The sequence below is a fragment of the Planococcus citri genome, chromosome 3 (assembly GCF_950023065.1).
Source record: "Planococcus citri chromosome 3, ihPlaCitr1.1, whole genome shotgun sequence".
Classification (NCBI taxonomy): Eukaryota; Metazoa; Arthropoda; class Insecta; order Hemiptera; family Pseudococcidae; genus Planococcus; species Planococcus citri.
Window position 1 is genome coordinate 71,101,369 of NC_088679.1, and position 20,882 is coordinate 71,122,250.

The following is a 20,882-nucleotide window of genomic DNA, read 5'->3' on the forward strand; positions in this document are numbered from 1 at the left end:
ACATAAAATAACAACTCGTGGCTAAGTCAACAAAAAATTAATTTCATAACGGAAATTCAGAGCGGACGAAAGGCAGACAGGTGCGAGGAGGTGTACACTTACGAAAAACAAAGTACTAAAATAATTACTCTCAAGTTTTCATCTCTCGTCTGTTGCAGAAGGTATAGAGCAGCATAAGGCGAAGACGACGCCAACGTACACCTCTCTTTAAGATCGTATTGCCCTGTGTTGTTTCAGCATCTTTCTCTCTCGCTCTATATCTACACACCAATTAACCGAATACCTTAACCCGTTAAATCAACTCGTATACAGTGGAAACGACATTAATGAAATCTAAGCGTTTGTTTTTTGACATACAAGTTCTTTCTCTCCCTTACCAAAACCCTCTCTTTATCCATGAACAAAAACGTTACAATGTTCGCAATCGCTTCTGAACTGCGAGCTTTTTACAGGGTGTTCTGAAAATACTCGTACCCGTAGCAACTCTGGTGTTATAGGTATTGGACCAATGTTGCTGTTTTAATTCGATTTCTAGATTAAACTATTTTACGCGTTGGTGGTAATGACGGTTTTAAACGAGTTCTCGCTCTTGGTGTAGTTTGGTTTTAAAGCGCCCGAGTATTGCAGTTAACCGGGCTTTAATGCTCGTATTTACCCGCCTTTGTTAGATTTATTATGGTAGGGTCGTTGCAGACTTTGCTGGGGAGTTTTTGAGGGTATGGTTTAAGATCGAATGGTGATTGGTAATGTAAATGAGATGGGTGCGATGCAACGAGGTGAAAGGTGCTATGGTTCGATGGTATCAATCTTAGCCTCCAAAGTAAACTTCCTAAGTGAAACTCGATCGTCAATGAAAATCGATTAAATGAACCTTCAAGATCGGTACATTTTCGATTTTTTTAATCTCGTATGATTGACCATGTTTCAAAATAAAAATCAAGTTTTGCCTGAAAAATGAATTTGCTGATCAAAACTTGATTAATTGAACTTTAGAAATCAATTTTGGAAATCCAACAAAATCGGTAAATTGCTATGATCAGGACTCTTTTTTTTATGTATTTATTTTTTGAGGGCACGATAATTCTCGAAAGTTATAAGTCCATAATTTTTTGATAAAATTCAAACTATGCATGGTGAGAATAATCGAATGTATTTATAAAACAACATATTTACAATATGTACACAAAATTAAACGGATAGAAAATCGCCATAATGCGACCAAAAAAAGGTAAAACGGTAATATTTAAAAGAATAGAATCTTGGATATTCGAATCGAAAAATCTAAAAGTCACAATTGATGTTTGTTGACTTCTTGAATACAATGTATCACGATAATACAAAGAATTACCAGTATTTATGACGAAATAAATAATTACTGATAATGACAAGATTTTTCGGGCATATACAATTTGGGCACACTGCTAGAAATCGCCCTCTAATGACACATACAAATTGGGCACATACAAACTGGGCACACTAGAAAAAAAAGAACGAAAAGAGCACATACAAACTGGGCACACAGGAAAGAATGAACCTCGCATTTAAAACTTTTATTTAAAAACTTGAATGTAAAAAATGTAGGAACCATTCAAACAAGAACATTTTAAAAATATGTATAGGTACTATAAGACTTTAAAAAATAACAATAAAATAAGTAATAACATCATTCAAAAAAATTGTCAAATAGGGTCAACAGGTACTCAAACTCCTACAGTATGGCCATAATGGTGGCTTGAAATTCATACTGACAATAGGTAAATACGTATGGTGATGAATACGAAAAACGTAATGCAGATGAGCATTTGTTATCAAAATTTCAGCTGAAACTTGATTTACCTAGGTAGTGAGTTCATTGTCGCAACTAACCTACGCATAAAAACGCAAGTAGGTACCTAGTTCAGGTAGGTACTTACTCTAATACAGATAATATGGATGGATGTGAGTTTAATTCTGTGTATGTAAGTACATGAATTACCAGAGTACCTACCTACTTTTTTGATAAGTACATATCTGCTTTGGATGAAATCTATTGAGAACATAATGTGTGAATACATGTCCTATCTATTTTAACTATTTGATTATTTTCTATTGTGTGGCGAAATTATAGTATGGCTTCTTTTCGATTTCGTTCATTTTTTCTAATGTGCCCAATTTGTATGTGTTCCTTTCGTTCTTTTTTTCTTATGTGCCCAGTTTGTATGTGTCATTACTGACCGCCTGGTGTGCTTGCTTATCTTGTGCCCAAATTGTATATGCCCGATTTTTCATTATTTTTAACACTTTCCCTAATTCGAGTTTTGCTCGGGGGTATATGGCGCAGTTAGTCGTTGTCGAACACCAAAATCTCATAACACTGAACATACTGCCTCATTATCGAACTCACCTCCGTAGTTGGATAGAAATTCCAACACACAATGACCTTGAGTACAGGCTTTGGAAAGTACCTCTCGAATACAACGAGATACTACAGCTGCTGTTTTCTCCTTTTCGATGAACGCATGTCGATAATGCAAATAGTGATCTTTGATTACGATCAGCAGGGCTGGTGGAATGGAACAGAACGGAACAAATAAACGGAACAATAAACAAATCAGGAAAAAATCTTATTGAGAACGGAACAGAACAGAACGGAACGGAACAGAACAAAATGAACAAAACCAGAACAGAACAAATAAGATAAGGAAGTGCTCTTGAACAGAACAGAACAGAACAAAACAGAAAAAAAATTGGAACGGAACGGAACAGAACAGAACAGAACAAAATGAAAAAATTTGAAATTACCTACACTATCAGCCTATTATTAGCCAACTGCCTACTCAGCAGGTTATAATGGGGGGGGGGGGAGGAAGAATGGTCAAGTGTGAATTTTAGCTTTCCAATTCCAAGTTCATTTGGTAAAATTTAGTGGAAATTTCGATTCTCAAAAATCTGCTGGAAGGTTGCAGAAATGCAAATTGCTCAAAAGTCAAAATGGCTGAAAATCAGTTTCAGTTGATTTGGCGGGAGTGGTGGGACATGATTAATTGATTATAGTATAGCACATTCTAGATGAATTCGGTAAAATTTTGATCTTTTTTCTCATAGTCATTTTGGGACATGGGACCAAATTTGAGTTTAAAAAATTCATCAAAAAATGAAAAACAAAAATATGCACTTCAGTTCTTGAAATTTTCAAAATTTTGGATGGTGTCAAATTTTGCATGTTAATTTGATGATTCGATCTAGCTTTGTCCAGTTCAAAAATTTTTCTGTCAGGTGGGATACCCCCTGTCGCGGATTCGCGATTATAATTATTTGGCTATGTTTTCGTTGTATTTAAACTTCGTGAATTCAGTTATATTCGGCTGCGATGTCCGTTATCTAACGTTATCGAAAGTATTTTGTTATTGTTTTCATTGATAAATAAATTGAGTTACGGAAAAGGTTCGTTTTTGAAGCGATTAGAAATTAATCGCCCTGTTTGTTGAATTCCTTTTTCATTACCCCCCCCCCCCCCCCTTAGAAAAACGGAACGGAACGGAACAGAACAGAACAGAACAGAACAAAACAGAACGGAACGGAACAGAACAGAACAAAACAGAACGGAACGAAAAAATGATGAACAAAACGGAACAGAACAGTAAAAATGCAAAGTGATTTGTTCATGAACGGAACGGAACAAAACGATCGTTTTGGTCACCAGCCCTGACGATCAGATATTTGCGACCACCAAAGGAGCGATCAAATGGTCCGCAAACATCACCAGAAATCAGCTCACCAACTGATCTGGTTGGTAGATGCATTCTGAACATCTGACAATGCGCTTTTCCAAACTGACACGGTTTGCAGACATCAGTATTAGCGTTGGCTTTTGTTTTTACCCCCAATGCTGCGAGTTTGGATCAAACTAGATTTTTATCAATGTGGCCCCATCGTTCATGGTAAAGTTGGACCAATTCGCTGATCTCAACAGCATTCACCTGCGGCTCTGGTAACAAGGTGTTGAACGATGCTTTGTAAAGCGTATACAAAGAACTACCAGTATTTATGACAAAATAAATAATTACTGATAATGACACGATTTTTCATTATTTTCAACATTTTTGGTGTTTCCTCCCCATCCCAAACATCCAAAAATGATTGATTTTCTCCTTATCTGTTTAAAAAGTCCTCCTCTTTTTTGCCAAAATTGAGGGTTCTGTTTTTTTATGGGTTTTTTGCCAAATTTTCTGAAGTTGAAAGTGTTTATTTTTGGAAAAGTTGCCGGCAAGTTTAAAATAAAAAAAAAAAAAAGTCAAAAAGCATCTATTCTTGGCAAAATAGCCGAAAAGTGTTAATTTTTGGCACAATTGTCAAAAAGTGACCACTTTTATCAAAGCTTGCAAAAAAAGTGCCTATTTTTGGTAAAATTGTCAAAAAATGGCCAGCTTTAGCCAATATTATCAGATGGCTCTGTTCTTGCCAAGATTGTCCAAAAATTCCTAAAAAAAATTCCTGTTTTTTTTTGTGAAAATTGTCAGTGTGTCAATTTTTGGCGAATTGATTGAAAGTTTTAATGTTTTTTTGTCAAAATTCTCAGCAAGTATTTTTTTGATAAAATAGTCAAATAGTCGTAATTTTTGCCAAAATTTCAAGAAATTTGTGCCTTTTTTGCCAAAATATCCAAAAAGCACTGATTTAAGTTCTCTTATTGTTTCAAAGTTTGCTATCTAAAATTTCAATTTTTGTACAAAGTTGCTTAAAAGCTTCTGTTTTTTTGTCAAATTTTATTTTTTTCTTTAAAATTCATTCATTTTTCTCCATTTTTTTTTTTTTGATAATTTTTCGGTATTTTTGAAAACGTTCCTGGCTATAGGTATGTCAATTTCTAAAAAATCACTTTCTGATATTCGTTAGACTTTTTAAAAATTTGAGTAAATTCTATCACTTATTTTTATGAACAATTGAGGAACGAATACGGGGAGTTGAATGTTACTTGAAAATTAAACTTTCATTTTGAAAATTCACTTTAAAATGACCAGAATTTTTAAATGTTTTGTTAGCTGAAAAGTATAATTTGGTATTACCTTTGATGCCAAATCGTTGAGTTTGGTGCACTTGGGATTAATAATTTCTTGTACATTTTTTATGCGAATAAACCTTGAGAGATGACGAGTGGCACAAACATACAATTCTGTGAGTGCTTTTAGAAGTGAGATATGGATGGTTCAAAATTTTGAGGAAAATAGAGATTAAGAGGAGGTACTTATGAATTTAAAGAAAATTGAAGGTAGCGCAAAAAAATTTATTAAGCATACTTGAAGAGTTTTTTTTTTTTTTTTTTTTTTTTTGAAATCTTAGGAACACCTTGAACATAGATTTTTTTCGATTTGATATTTTAGGAATTGGACCTGAGTGTGGACTCCATAGTCCATATTGAATTCAGTCTTGAAAAATTTAAGCCATTCCGCATTACCATTTACTTAAAATGATAATGCATTTCTCGTGATTGTTTTGTTGGTGTTAAAATTCACAAACCGAGCTGGCTCCTCTTCATTCAAATCTCCAAATTGAAAAAAAAATAAGCAATAGGGTAATAATACGTAATAATAATAATTTCGAGAATACTTTTCAGCCCTGTATTTGGAATTTTTGGCATTCGTACCGAATATTACATAGAATAACGCGAAATCTGATATCGTTGAAATCCCCTCACAACCGCCATCCAGTTAATTGGCAACCTTTAGCACTTCTGGGATAGTGGGACATACTGTACATTTACACTTAGGTACCTATTCGGTGTAGTTATCGTTTCTACACTAAAATTCGGATTAATAATGCAAATTTCATATATCTACCACTTCTATTGTTCGCATTTAACGATTACATTTGGGCTTTGTACGTTTATATGTAGTATGTACCTACTTGCGTTTTGTACGAGTCGATCCACGTACGTATTTGCTCGTTTTCACAATCAAAAGGTTATCTGGCTCGAGTTTTTAATACCCAACACTTGAAATTATTCGTCGGTTAAAAATATCCTGCGTACCAATTACAGTCCGAAACATATCTCGATATAGAATTAACTCGAGTATAAGATTCGACTATCAAGCGTAGGTACGAGTATATTCTATTGCATCAATTCCTCCCCTTTCTCTCACCCGTTCCTTCACTCAGTGAACCATTTTCGTACATCGCCAACGTCGTCGTCGTGTACTACAAACTATACGATATCTAAATCCATTCGCAATTTCAACGTTTCACGTATCTTTATACGAGTATTTCGAACAAATATCCTATCTTGTTCGCCCTTCACTCTGCAGTCTGAGAAAAAAGCATTATTTTCTCGCACTTGTCCAATATATTCCCGACAAGTAAAAATGTCTCCGGTTAAGAGAAAAATTACGCCTTTTGTGCGTGTTTTGGGCTCAAAAAAACCCTTACCATACAGGTACGAGTTTTATATAAACTTTTTCGGGCGACGACGACGAGGACGAATTTCACTCGCGCGACATTACCTTTTTTTCGTTTGTGCAAAAGCGTCACTCGGTGCTTTTTTTTCTCGTCGCTTAAATTCCGTGATTTAATGCCGGCTTGCGAGTAATTTGACGTTATCTACAATCAACTCTCAGGCTTTTATTCAAAATACACCGCTTTTCTCCTAACTTCGTCTACTAGTTGGATTGAAAGTAGAAAAAAAATATGGCGAAGTAGGGGAGGTACGTCTACGTAGTATATTTGCTCCGAGTAAGCACACATACGCGTCAAGATTTGCAAGTTCACGCCAGCCAGCGTTTTTTGATGAAATTATAACCCCAATTTGTCATCGTCGACGATACGTTCAGGTACCTGCACAATTTGCCAAGCGCAAGCCTAAAGTACGCAGTAAATCCGCAGATGGCCCTCCAAGACACGAAACGATGAGTAAACTTTGATAAGAATTGGGGAATTTTTCAAGGCCTGTGTTCTATTTAGAAATGTCCGAGCTTGGTCAACTGGAATGAGGGATTTATGCTGGGATTATGAGACTGGAGGAGCATTTTGGTAGTTCTAATAATTTATATGTGTGAAATTTTCTCGCAGCCCCCCCCCCTCCAACCTTCAAAGTTGTTGGTTTTTATGGGAATAAAAAATTCTATGAAAATTTCAGTCTCCAAACTAAAAATTGTGAAATGTTGGATAAAAATAAAAATTAAAAAAAATTGTGATAAAAAAATGAGGATGGTAAATCATTTATTTTTTACTTATCCATAGTTTTTTAAAAAAATACAAAATATTTAAAGAAAGAAAAAACAAGAAACAATTTTTGTGTTAGAATTGCTCTGAATAACCACTTTACAAGAAATCATCTCCATCTCCCCTGGTCAGGGTTGCCAGACGATTGAGAAAAAAATCCGTTCACTGGTAAAATTTTCAACGTCAAAAATTCGTTTAAAATCTGTTTTCTTCTTTTGTCAGATACCAATAAAAAATGCGAAAATTTGAAACAGTTCAAAAAACTTGGCGAAAAATTTGATCATTGGCATCTTAAACAGGTTTAAACTCTTGAAACAACACAATAAAATACAAAAATTAAACATTTGAGGGGTTTATTTAAAAAACCACCAATGTCAAAATTTATAATTTTTTTTATAAGGAAAATGTTGCAAGAAAAACAATTATGAAGTCGTTTTTTAAAAAATCACATTTTCGTTATTTTTTTTTCAATTTTCAAAAGTACGCATTTCAACTGGATTCGTTAAAAAAATCGCCATATTCAAAAATGGAGAAACACTCTTTTTTTGCATTTTGTGAACGTTGACCAAATTTGATGAACAAACTGCGGTCTTAAAATTAAATTTTCTTCTCTAAATTCATGATGTAAGTATTGTCGGTATTGGAGCAGATATTTAATATTTTTATGTTTTCATAAAAAATGCAGAAAACTTCAGTATTTTGAGCAGAAAAACTTCAAATTTCAGTATTTTTGGAAAATCTGTAAGTATAAAATTTGTTTTTATTTTTCAAAATTGTGAATTTCCGTACTGATACGGATTTTTTCATACATCTGGCAACACTGTATCCTGGTCTCTTATACAATGTTGATCCTCTAGCTCCTGTTCAATGCCACCAGAGCTCAAAAAATTGAATCAGTGAAATGGAGTTAATTTTTGGGATTTTTTGTTCGGTTGGAGGGTGACGGGGTCCTGAAAGAAAGTTTATTTGGAAGAATTCAATCACAGAAATGGACAATTTTTGAAAAATGTTCATAAATCTTTACTCGTTTACTCTTATTCTGTGTTTCTTGGGGGGAAGGGGAGTGCAGAGGGAAATCAACATACTTGAAGGACTCGAGGTAGTTTTTTATTGGGAAGATAATTTGGAAGAATTCTGACGCAAAAGTTGAAGAGTTTTGAGAAATACTTTTCATCAGCTCTTCCATTTACATAGGTAATTGTTTTTTTCAATTTTCGATTTTGGAAGCCCTTTAGAAGGGACTGTTTATAGAAGACCAGGAGAGATTTTTTTCTTAAAAAATGAGTTGATTGGAAAATTTGTGTGACAAAAATTGAATTTTTTAAGAGTACATTTATTACATTATTTGCTTTTTGATGTCGGGGTGGGGTGGGGGGGGGTTCCAGGACCATTTTTTTCGAGCTGGGGAAGATCAAGAAGTAAGTCCATTGAGTAATAATTGATGAAATGCCTCAGAATGAGTGAAGAAAATCGTACATGTAAATTGTGTAGATTTATTAAGATTTTCAAAAAAACTGATCAAATAGATGAAAATATCATCAAAGTGGAATGAGAAGTAAAATTTAAAATGAGTATTAGGGGTGAAAATGGCCACAAATTGGAGTAAAATTGACAACAATAGCTTGAATCATTGGAGCTGATAAAATATCTCAGAGTTCATTTTAAAATATTGCAAAAATCAAAGTTAACGTCGTCCAGTGAAAAAAAATATGGAGATAAAAAATGAATTGTGAATGTGATTCTTGGCTCATAAGCTAGTACCTAGAGAGTATTCGAGGAACACAATTACTCGGCATAGCAGGGAACTTTATGCCCTAGGTCGGAGGCTGCACTGTGTAGCAGAGGTCTCTGGATGGATTAGTTCTGCCAGAGCGGATGACGACTGAAACGGCCGGCAGTGTCCGCCTCTTAGTTTTATCATGGTCGTTCTCACTAGCAGAAGTTTTTTTAAGTCATATTGGTACAAGGTCGCAGTCCTGGCAGAAATACCTAATATCCTGTTCTAAGTAATCTGTCATTCAATAAACGTAGTGCATTGATGATTGGTTGCTAAATGGCTACCTATTATAAGTCTATGGTAAATCCTTAACTAGGCACAGACTAGGAAGGGTAGGTGCATATCTAACTTGTTCCCCCTAAAGGACAAGATACAAAATATTTCAGTTTACCATAACATTAGGGTCCCATGTTGGGCGCCAATGTTGTGGTAAACACTGAATCTAGGTATGTCAGACGGCCATTTTGTTCCTGGTTTGACGAACTTAGCATTGCAGTATATGGGAATTCGGCAAACTTTAACTGCGTATATCTTCAAAACCGTGCACTTTTACAACTTTTTCATAATAACATCTTTGAAAGAGAATTGAATGAGCTTTCCAATGGTATGCTACATGTATCAATTGAAGTATATTTAATTTTCTTGAATTTCAGTAATTTTTCAGCACTTCATTTTCAGGTTGAAAATAGTTTGAAATTGTGTAAAATTCACAGCATGTGCTCTAATTCAATGATTACTTTCATTCTATGCCAGAAATTCCGTCATAAAAACCTTGAATTAAAAAACAACAATTTTTGAAAGTGAGGAACAAAATGGGAGTCTGGCATACCCCGGTTACAGTACCTTACACTGAATCTGACTCACTCTTCCACAAATGGGCTGGAGTAATGCTCGCAACCACCCTTTCTAGTATGAACCTAGTCAGGGATTGACCACACACTCTATCAACAGTAAACAGGACAATACAATATTCCTTTCACAGGTTTATTGCACAATACTGAATTACAATTGATAACATCTGTCCGTGCCATGCAGCGGACTACAAACTTAGTACAAGAACTACTTAAGGTATAACTTCTGCTCTCTATTGCAACCATCAGAAAACTGTGAGGCGGTCATAGCCATCCGTTTTGGTTGTCCTCAGAGCGCGCTTCTATGCAGTGCTACCTCCGACTGAGGGCATAAAGTTCCCTGCTATGTTGAGTAATTGTGGTCTTCGGATACCGTCTACATTCTATATAAGCTTGTATAAATCAGAAATCACGAATAAAGTACAGCCAAGAAAATAATTCAAATCACAAAATTACGTCTAAAATACTGATTCGAGTCATTCCAAACCCTGATTTCAACCACATTTGTGGCATGGTTGAGAGCTCAGAGAGACTGAATAAAAAAAATAAGCCAATTTGATCTCATAGTATTTTAGCCAAGGGCTCTTACAACCTTCCCCCGCTTCTTCAGGAAGGTTGAGAACCAATTTTGAAGATCTGTTTGTTGCAAAAGTTGGAAAAAAATTATGGTACTTATTTATAATTTTTCGAGTTTTGAGCTTTTCAAATTTTAATTATGTTACTGGATAAAATCTAGGTACAGTTTATTTATTGATTTTTTTTCTAGTCTTCAATTTTTCTGTTCTTTTGCATCATTTTTTCAGAATTTTCAAAGTTTAAAAATTTTTCTTCAGGAGTTTCCAAAGTGATAATATTGATTTGATTTTAAACGCTGTGGTTCTGGTACTTAGTGAGATAAAAACATCATCTAATTTTGGCGTGAAAATTACGAGTCCCGCTGTACCCTCTCCTTCCCCTCGGAGGTTAAGGATGGGAAGTGTGGTGGATATTTTACTGAAAATCACAAAATTGAACTTGAATTGACTCGAGTTGATCTGTAATAGCTCAAAAATCTCCTCATAATTTTACCATTGAATCTACTTATCAACATTTTAAAAATATATCTACCGTATAAAAAGATAAGGCAGCAAGGTACATAATCGACGAATAAAATAACCAAACTCGTAAGGTCATTGCCCTTTCAAGATTTCAGCGTAGGTACGAGTAGGTAGTATATATATCCCAAGGCACCTGTAGGTAGGTACCTAAAATAAGCTCGTTTAAAGAATCAATTTGCGTCGGATTCATTAATCAACGTCATTGGAAACGGCGACAATAAAGAGGAGAAAAGCTCTTCAAACGAACGAGTCTGTCTTTTTGACGAGAATGAAAAAAATAAAACAAAAAATTAATTAATTTGTTATTGTTGCAGATTCGCGAAACAGAAAATAGTATACGCCTGTTGCTTGTTACTCGGACAGTTCGAAAAAAATACGCCGTTCACGAATCATTGTGTTTGTAAATTACTACACAGAATCGCTTTCGATTGCAAATACTCGTCGATATTATTTCAAGCTTCTGTTTTTCGAACGTTTCAACGGATATTGGACTCAACGGAAGAACAACACAAAGTAATTAATATTCATAAGCTTTTCGGTACAAGTTGCAAAAGTTTTCACGTTCCAGTGAACTTAGTCGTGTTTACCAAGAAGTAGTATTAGAGTATACGATGGAGAGGAATAGTAGACACGAAAGAGAAAGAGGAAAGAAAAAAAGCCAACAACAACTCGAGTAGAGTAAGAAAAAAAAAACCGCCATAATTACAAAATTTATCGCGGTTGAAAGGACGGACGAACTGTGTAGTAAAAATTTCCAAAACAAATAATTACCAACAATAACAAAACGAACTTAGCATACCCTTTAACTTCTGGCGAACAAAATTTCCACCCTTGTAAACTTTTCTCCCGCATACTTTCAAGTGTTGGGTAATTTTTCTTATCTTTTACGAATTTGTTAGCGAGAAAAGGAAGGTAATGCGGATGAAGCGAAGAGCCGAGAGGAGAACGTTACGTAGTAATTTGCACACAATTGTCGAGATACGCGAGTACTACGAAAATTAAGAAAATTTCTCCACGACGACGACGAGTTAAAACCAGCGTGAAATTTTTCCCAGCAAAATTTTCTAATCAGTGGGTTTTAAATCTGACACTGGAAATTTATTCGATGCCGACTCCTGGTGTGAAAAATTTTCAGGAATTGAAATTTTCCACAGATTCGTTGGGCTGAAAAAGAACAAACTTTTACGTATTTTGTAAAATTATTATCGAACGTAAGAGACTCGTACAGCGTACGAAGGTTTTTTGCTGTCGGCTTCAACTGCTCTGAAATTGAAAATCCTTCGTATAGTGATTTCGAAGCAGTTGTAAAATTTGAATATGTATTTGTCAACTCTCTCGCGCGCCAACAGATGTTTCCCTATACACAGGCATTTTAATAACATTTGCATAACTTAGAAATTTAAGCTCGCTCGGTAATCCGATGAATTCATCTTTGTCAAATATTAACAATATGTTTGAAATATTTACAGTTCGAAACTTGAGTAATTTTTCACGTTGATTAATAAATTACGTAGCCCGAATATTTCGTACGTAATTCGTACATGCGGTTGGCCATTTCGCGCTGCAGATATATGACGTGTCGTGTTTTCGTTATTACTTCGGTTAGACTGAAGATTTTCATACGCTAATGGTAGGATTTACATATTAACGATCGTTTGGGCTTTTTCGTTTCGACGATTTGCAAAAATTGGCTCGATTTGATGAATTGGGTGGGGTGGGAGGTCGGTGACCTGAAAATTTTACGTATACGAGTAATGTATGTATGTAATGCATGGGTTAAATTTGGACGTTTAAAAAACTGGAACTGAAATGAAATAATTTTTTGAAAACTTGATACTAAATTGAAAAATCAAAATTAAAATTGAAGATTAAGTGAATTTGATTCTTGCAATTTCTTGCTTTTTTTTGGTTTTTTCTTTTAGTGAAGCACCAACTTTTGATGACTGAATATTTTTCAATTTTTAGATATTTTTTTCTCAAATTTTAGTCTGTGATGTGGATTGACCTTGAAATTATTTTCGTCTGAAAATTTTATTATTTTTTCATTGATGTGTTTCAATTTTATTGGGTGGAGGGATGAAAGAGGGGGAGGGTGGGGTCATCATGAAACTAATATTTTAGAGGTGTCAATTGGATTAGGTTATTACTTATTATTAGTATCTCTTTGAGAAAAAAATTGTTCTGAGTTCAAATTCGTTATCAGTTTTTTACTTGCAGTCTGAATTTCAAGTATTTTCCTCGTCATTTTCAGACGTTAAAATAAAATAGAACCTCAAAGAGGTACATGTCCACGGCCCCCACCCCCACCGATTGACTTCAAACACATGCCATTCGTTTGTGCTACGTTTGTGCTGGTTTGTGCTGAAAAGATTTTCGTTTGTGCTGCCCCCCTTCTCGAGGTATTGGAGATAACTTTTGGGGGGCCGTAGACACGGGAGCCCCCCCCCACTTCTAGCTAGGAGGTCCGAAATGGTGTCAATCGTTTGTGCTACGTTTGTGCTGAAAAGATTTTCGTTTATGCTGCCCCCCTTCTCGAGGTATTGGAGATAACTTGGGGGGGCTGTAGAAACGGGAGCCCCCCCCACTTTTAGCTGGGAGGTCTAAAATGGTGTCAATCGTTTGTGCTACGTTTGTGCTGGTTTGTGCTGAAAAGCTTTTCGTTTGTGCTACTCCCCTTCCTGTGGTATCGAGGGGTTATTTGTGGCGGGCCGTAGACATGAATTTTAAAAAAGGGGTTAAACGAAAATTTGAAAGAGAAAAATAGATGTATGTATTGTGCTTCGTTTGTGCTGGTTTGTGCTGTCACCCATAATCCTATTACTCCACCCCCTTCTCCCCACTGAAATAGGGCTTTTCACCATTTATCAGGATTTTAAAAAAAATCGAAATTTGATCTACGCCCCCTATAGGGCTGAAATTTTGCACAGGTGTTCTTGAGAGTCTGAATAGACGACTCGATTTTTTTCGATCTCGAAATTCAAATTTAGCCCCTCCAAATGGACCCCCCATTGTTTTGGACCCCCTACAGATACCTTACTAATGCCCCCAGGTCCATATTGAAGAAATATTCTATTTAAACCCCGAGGGACACTTCTACCAATTTTCAGATTTTTTCGAAATTTTATACTTACTTTAGTCAAACATAGACTGAAATTTCTTCAACTCAGACTCGAGTTTTTTGAAAATTTGAAAAAACATGAATTTGATCTACGCTCTCTAGAGGGCTGAAATTTTTCACAGCTGTTCTTGTGGGTTTGAGCAGACGACTCGATTTTTTTCGACTTCAAAAACTAAATTCTACCCCTCCATCGGGGGCACCAACAATTTGGACACCCCCTCCAAAGGTCCGCTAGGGGTTGAAATTGAACGAGGTTAACTATGAATGAAGAATAAGCTCTGGAGAATAATTTTGACCTCACATGGGTATCATGCAGGTCTGAAAACTTTCAAAAAATCCGTTTTCTGCAAAAGTACAAAATGTCTAGATTTTTGTAAAATTGTCCTCAGAACTGTTTTTTGCCTACTCAAATATTCAGCTTTTGACAGAATTACCAGAAAAATCTTTTTTTCTTACCAAAATCTCGCCATTTTTTTCAAAATTTCAAGATACTTGATAATTTTTTTTGTGAAACCTTCGAAAAAAAACTTTTTTCTGAAATAAGCCAAATATTTCTGCTACTCCCCAAAATGGCTTGAAGTTTTTTGTTGCCAAAATTATTAATAATTCTAATTTTTGCCAAAACTGTCAATTTTTTTGTCAACATTTTCAAGAAATTCTGCTCGTGATAAATTTTTCAAAAATTCTATTCTTTCATTTCGCCAAAAAATCATGTTTTTCAGAACTAAAAATACACCAATTTTGACTAAAATGGCTAAATATTCTATTTTTTTTTTGGACAAATTTCTACTAATAATTCTGTTTTTTGTAAATCTTGCTTCTTACCAAAAATTGCCTTTTTTTATTGCAAAAATTGCCAAACATCCGGGCTATGGTAAGTTTTGGTGAGTTTTTCAAAAAAAAAAAAGTTTTTCCAGAATTTCGAAGCCGAAAGACTTTGCTTTTTCACGAAGTTGCCAATAAATCCTGCCTTTTTCGGTCAAGGTTTCAAAAATTTTTCTTTTTGGTAAAATTTTCAAGTACATACATATTATGTTTTTCTGCCAAAATTGTCTCCAAGTATAACTTTTTAACCAAAGATGCGAAAAACCGTCTTAATTTGCCCAAAAGTTGTTGAAAAATTTTGCTTCTTTTGCTAAAATTGACAAATGTTTTATTTTTTTCGGTAAAAATTATCAAAAAATCCTGCTTTTTGACAAAATGGCAAAAAAAAAGTTTTTTCAAATTTTAGCCAAAATTTTAAAAAAACGGTATTTTTTAACAAAAATAGATGCAAAAAATGCTGCTAAAATTTGCTTCCAAATTTTTAAAAAAACCTGGTTTTTATTGTTTTTGTTTTTTTAATTTACAAAACCCCAGTTTTCAACAAAAGTTTTAAACAAATCTTGTTTTTTTCGCCAAAATTCACAAATGTTTCTTTTTTTTGGACCAAAATTGTCAAGAAACCCTGCTTTTTGACAGAATTGCCAAAAAAATGTGATTTTTTTAGCCAAAATATGTGTCAAAAATACTACTATGTTCAAAAAAATTGCCATTTTGGCAAAATTGCCTAAAGATCTTGTATTTTTTCCGCCAAAATTACCAAAATTCAAAGAAGCAAAAAACATAGGTATCCATGATTTAAAATTTTCCTTGCACAGGAGATTTTACTCCCCAATTTTTAAAAATAGATTACAAAACTCCGATTTTTAAAGAATTGTCAAAAGTTTTGCTTTGTTTTTTTTTCAAGTCGTCTAAAATTCTGCTCTCTGTTGAAATTTTCAAAAAAATTTATTCTTTAGGCAAAATAGATGACAAAAATCCTGTTGTTTGAAAAAATTTCCAAAAAATTTGTCAAAATACCTGTTTTTTTTTAATTTGCAAAAGCCCAGTTTTTGGCAATTTTTTTCCTCAGAAGTATCGAAAATGATTCTGCTTTTTGACAAAATTGATATAAAACTCATGTTTTTTCTTTTGTTTTTGTTGTTGTTGTTGTTTTTTGTTGTAAAATTGTGAAATTGCCAAAAAATTATGCTTTATGCAAAACTTACTGAAAACTCTGCTTGTGATGAATTTTACAAAAATTCTGCTTTAATGCTAAATTTCGTAGGTATTTTTTTTTCAAAATTGCTTAAACCTGATTCTTGACAAAAGTGTCAGTACGATAAAGTCCTGCTTTTTGAAAAAATTGTCAAATTTTCTACTTTTTGCAAAGTTCTAAAATTCTTGTTTATGAGAAATTTGTCAGGAGGAAAATGCTTTTGTGCCAAATTTGTCAACAGTTTGTGGTTTTTTCACCAAATTAGCTAAAAAATCTGTTTTTTTTTCTTCTAAAATTAAAGAACATCTCATTTGTCAAAATTGCCAAAAAAAAAGATTATTTTTTCCCATTCTCATAACCAAATATTGAAATTTTTTCACCTAAACGTGTTAATCTGAATAAAGTTTGATTTGAGAAATGTCATTCTGTTGATGAAATTGGTTTTTTTTTCATGAACTTGAACAATTTCTTCCTCAACAGAATGTCTCGAAATTTTCAAATTTTCATCAATTTTTTTTGTGGTTGTTTATGGTTTTTTAAGCGATTTGTGGTGGAATACAAACAATTCAAGAATTCACATGTTTCAAATCACGTAACTGCCCATTTGAATCTCATCTTTAATGAATGGAGCAAATGTATTCCATATTTTAATTTTATGACTTTTCTGGTGTTTCCCAAAAGTGCGAGTAATTCGTACAAATTTTTTTCAAATGATGATAACTCACTTCTTTCACCTAATTTTCCAATTGTCATATTTTATGAAGAATGTGAAGGAACCAAAATCGTAAAATTAATATATTCTGAAATACTTCAAATTGCATTCATCATTCTTCGACACCGAAAGTTCTTGAAAATTAAATGAATTTTGACGACGAAATTGCTTTTCAAAATACGTATAGCTAAGCCTATAAATAGAATTTTCTCAGTATGAACTATACGCCAAGTAATAAAGCACAGAATAATGTGTGAATAATGGACAAAGTTTTCTCGACTCGATGCAAATCTCTTTTTTTTGGAAATTTTTCGATCGATGAGTATATCTACTTATATAGCTATGAATGATGAATGCTCTTAACGAATAAGTCACATTGACAGTGATTGAATGTTTGCTTCAGTTCTAGTTCTATACACGTAACTAAAATAATTATAGTATTGAAAAATCATCAATTCAATGTAGGTACATATCGGTTTTTAAAATTTAAATGAGCATTTTCATTTTTAAAAATTAAATACGAGTGAGTAACTCATGTATACAAAAAAACATCCATACTGGAAAAACGTGAAAATTTTGGGAAACAATGCTCGAAACGAATCATTGCATTATTTCCGTATCCGTTCCTGAGGGTACACTTTGTCGGACATTTTATTGGTATAAAACAAATTCGATAGCGTACGAGAATTTTTTTTTTGCTCGATATTTCGCCTGTGGTGTAAATTTTCACCTTATAGATATTCAATTTCATATACTGACTCGACAGATATATAGAAAAGAAAATAAGGTATTTTCTTATTCTTTTCGATTTTTGTATTCTTCGTATAATACTTACTCGTACGTAGAATAAGGCGTCTCGTAGATAGGTAGGTTATAACCTAGTACCTATCTTAACAGTTGGTGCTGAAAGTGCACGTATGTATAAGTCTAGGCACTCGGTACAGTGTGATGTAAAATTCACGTTTAATAGCTTTCTTAGAATCGTATAAAGGAGTGAAAAAAAAATAACTAATAAGTTTTCTCATCTTTAGATAGAATCCGCGTTGGAAAAATTTTTCTTCGTGTGAACTACTCGGGTATTCTGGCGTTGAAAAGAAAACCGTGTTGGTGAAAATGAGAGGAAAAAAATCGTACGACGAAACGTTATAAAAACGATGAAATGCAGCCGACGAATAATAAAAAATAAATCTATAATGTATTTTAATAAATATTTAAAATTCTAATACTTTGTACAACACACGATCATCATTTTTTCTCGCAGGAGTTGCAAAAATTCGCCGTCTTCATTGTACGCAAATTCATCGAAGTAGCCAAGAAAAATGATAAAGTTTACATGGAGCTGTTGTTTTGGAAAGGACACAAAGAAGCTTATGAAATTGAAGAAGGTTACGGATCGTTGGCCAGCGCGTAAGTAACTTTTAAGCGATTTTTTATCGAATTTTTTGTTCCCTCCTGGAAAGGAATTTTCTGGTGTTTTTTTTTACTTCTCCTGTGTGCTGCGATGTTGCTGCTGCTGTGGCTCGTGGCTCCGCGTGTGTCGAGTACAGTTTGATATAGCTTAGTGGATGGTCGTAAATTTAAGTGGAATTTATTTTTTTTCCACTGTGGGCTTCCTTCCGATGTGATAGCTGGCGTTTCTCTTTTTCTGGATTTTTTTTCCTTTTTATTGCCAGCGCAATTATATTATATTTTATGACCATATCTTGAGGGCTCATTTACCAAAATGAGGCTGCGGCGAAGTGAGAAGTATGCTGGAAATTGGTAAAGACATTATCGTTTTTATCTCCTGTAGCAAAAAATAACTCTATAATGTATCAAAATGATCAATTTGATGGTATTTTTTTCGTTGTTGACCTTGTTCGTAGTAGAATGTGTAATAAAAGTAATGCGAATTTGTTTGAAATGAGAAGCTATCTGCGAGATACAATGATGCTTTTTTTTTCAAGATGGGTCTGTTTTGTGTGACAGTTTTTATGTATTTTATGAATGCCAAATTTTATTATTTTCGAGTTATTGAAGAGGTTTTTGCAGGGTGTACTCGGTAAAATTCTAGAAGTTTGAATGTTGCATCTTTTGGAAAGGGGGGAGGGGGAAGTTCATCATAAAATCAAACTTTGTGCACCTTTTGGGCAATTTAAGCCATTTTTTCGTATTATTCTGCCGTAAACTAGCAATCAAGCCGAAATGACGAAGAAGGATGGGGGAGGGGGGAGAAAAGGCCTGCAGCATGAGTAGTCGTATGTATTACGTACCAGTTTAACTTATACTTACTATTATTTAAAAATTGGTTTGCCTGATGGTATGTGGCATAATTTAAGCTGTGCAAATGCACAACGATCCTTCGCCCCCCCCCCCTAAAAACAATCAAACCGTTTAAATTGAAATAAATTTGCGACCTTTCAAAGTTGAGATAAAATTTTGCACTGAATTCAAAAGTGGTAGTGTTTTTTGGTTTGAACCCAAAACTGACATTTCTAGCCCCTAAAATGTGTTTTTTGCTGACTTTTTTTTGTTGAAATTTACTAAAATGTTATATTAAATTCGAAGATTACAATGCTTTTTATTTTACTCCTCAATTGACATTTATGGCCACAAAAATGAAGATTTCAGTTTCAAAAAGATGTATTTTTGTAAATCGCTTTGAGATGTCAACAAAACTAATTTTTGCACTTTTTCAAAATGAGCTGAAATTTTACGCCAATATTGAAAATCAGGATGATATTCACTTTGGCCCCAAAACTGAAATTTTTTGCCTTAAAAATTAGCCTCCAGAACTGTTTTTAGATCCAAAAATTGACAATTTTTGCTAAATGTTCGCATTTTTGGCTTGAAACTCATTGAGTTGTGTTAAATAATTGTGGTCTGAACCCGACTGTGCAAATCCACAACCGTCTCCTCCCTCCCCTATAAGTAGCGTAACTCAACACCCCTTCTGGGGGGAGGGGGGTTTGAAATCAAGATATAAGATATTATACAAAAAAAAGTGCATTTTGTGCCGTCGCGAGCGAAAAATTCATTTTTTCAGGGTGTCTGGGGGGGTGTCCCCAATCCCCCCTCCCCCCGTATTTACGCCACTGTATAAAGCATACCAACTATTTTAAATGAAATGAATTTGCGACCTTTTAAAGTTGAAATAGAATTTTGAACTGAGCTCAGAGATGGCAGTGATTTTTAGTTCGAAGCCCAAAATATAGAAATTTTTAGTCTTCAAAATGTGTTATTAGTTACTTTTTTAAAGATTTCAAGTCTGTTGAAATTTACTATAATGTTGTGTTGAATTCGAAGATTACGCAATGCTAGCTGTTTATCTTACTTTCCAATTGAAATTCTCTGGCCACAGAAATTAAGATTTTAGCTTCCAAAATATGTATTTTTTGTAAATCTTCGAGATATCAACAAAAAAAATTCTTGCAACCTTTTAAAATGAGCTGAAATTTCACTCTGACCTCGAAAATGACATTTTCAGCTTTATAATTGGAATTTTTTGAAAGAGGTTTTTTGTAGTTTTGGCTTGAAATTTATTAAAGATGATTACAATTGTTCTTTAATTATGAAGAGGACAAATGTATTCTTTGAGCCCAAAACTAAAATGTTTAGTGGCAAAATTTCAATTTTTTGGCAAGTTTTCGAGGTTTTTAAAGGATTATCCTTCGCAACATTATCTACTTGAAAAAAGATTACCTATGCTATTTTTTAGCTTTCAAAACTGACATTTTTAGCTCCCAAAATTGACAATTTTTGCGGAATTTTTGAATTTTTTGATTTAAACTCATTGAAATGCGTTGAATAAATTGTTCTCTGAGCCCGGAAATTAAAATGATTTTTACAGTTGCTCAAATCTGCAACGAATTTTGTCTAAATTTTCGTAACTGTAACAAAAGTTATCCTCATCGCAACTCTATCAAAATAATTATGCTGAAAGTACGATAATGCGAACACAGCAACGGTGTAATTTCAAGTTTGCAAGTTACGAACCTGCGAACGAGGGTTAGTACTATTCGTAGGTTCGCAAGTTGCAAACCTGCGAACCAGTTTATGAAGGGTTCACAGGTTCGCAAATTGGCAAGTAGAAATTTTTACAAGTCCAAAGTACGATAATGTGAACACAGCAAC

The 20,882-nt window shown here is 34.1% G+C and overlaps 1 protein-coding gene across 1 annotated transcript in view; it reads left to right on the plus strand.

The window, feature by feature from the left end:
- LOC135838809 (protein timeless homolog) overlaps positions 1–20,882 on the plus strand; it is a 400,385-nt gene that overhangs the window by 361,021 nt on the left and 18,482 nt on the right. The window contains exons 17-18 of the mRNA XM_065354583.1: positions 11,234–11,432; positions 18,031–18,176. Of these exons, the coding sequence (XP_065210655.1) occupies positions 11,234–11,432; positions 18,031–18,176 (345 nt within the window). The remainder of the gene's footprint in view (positions 1–11,233; positions 11,433–18,030; positions 18,177–20,882) is intronic.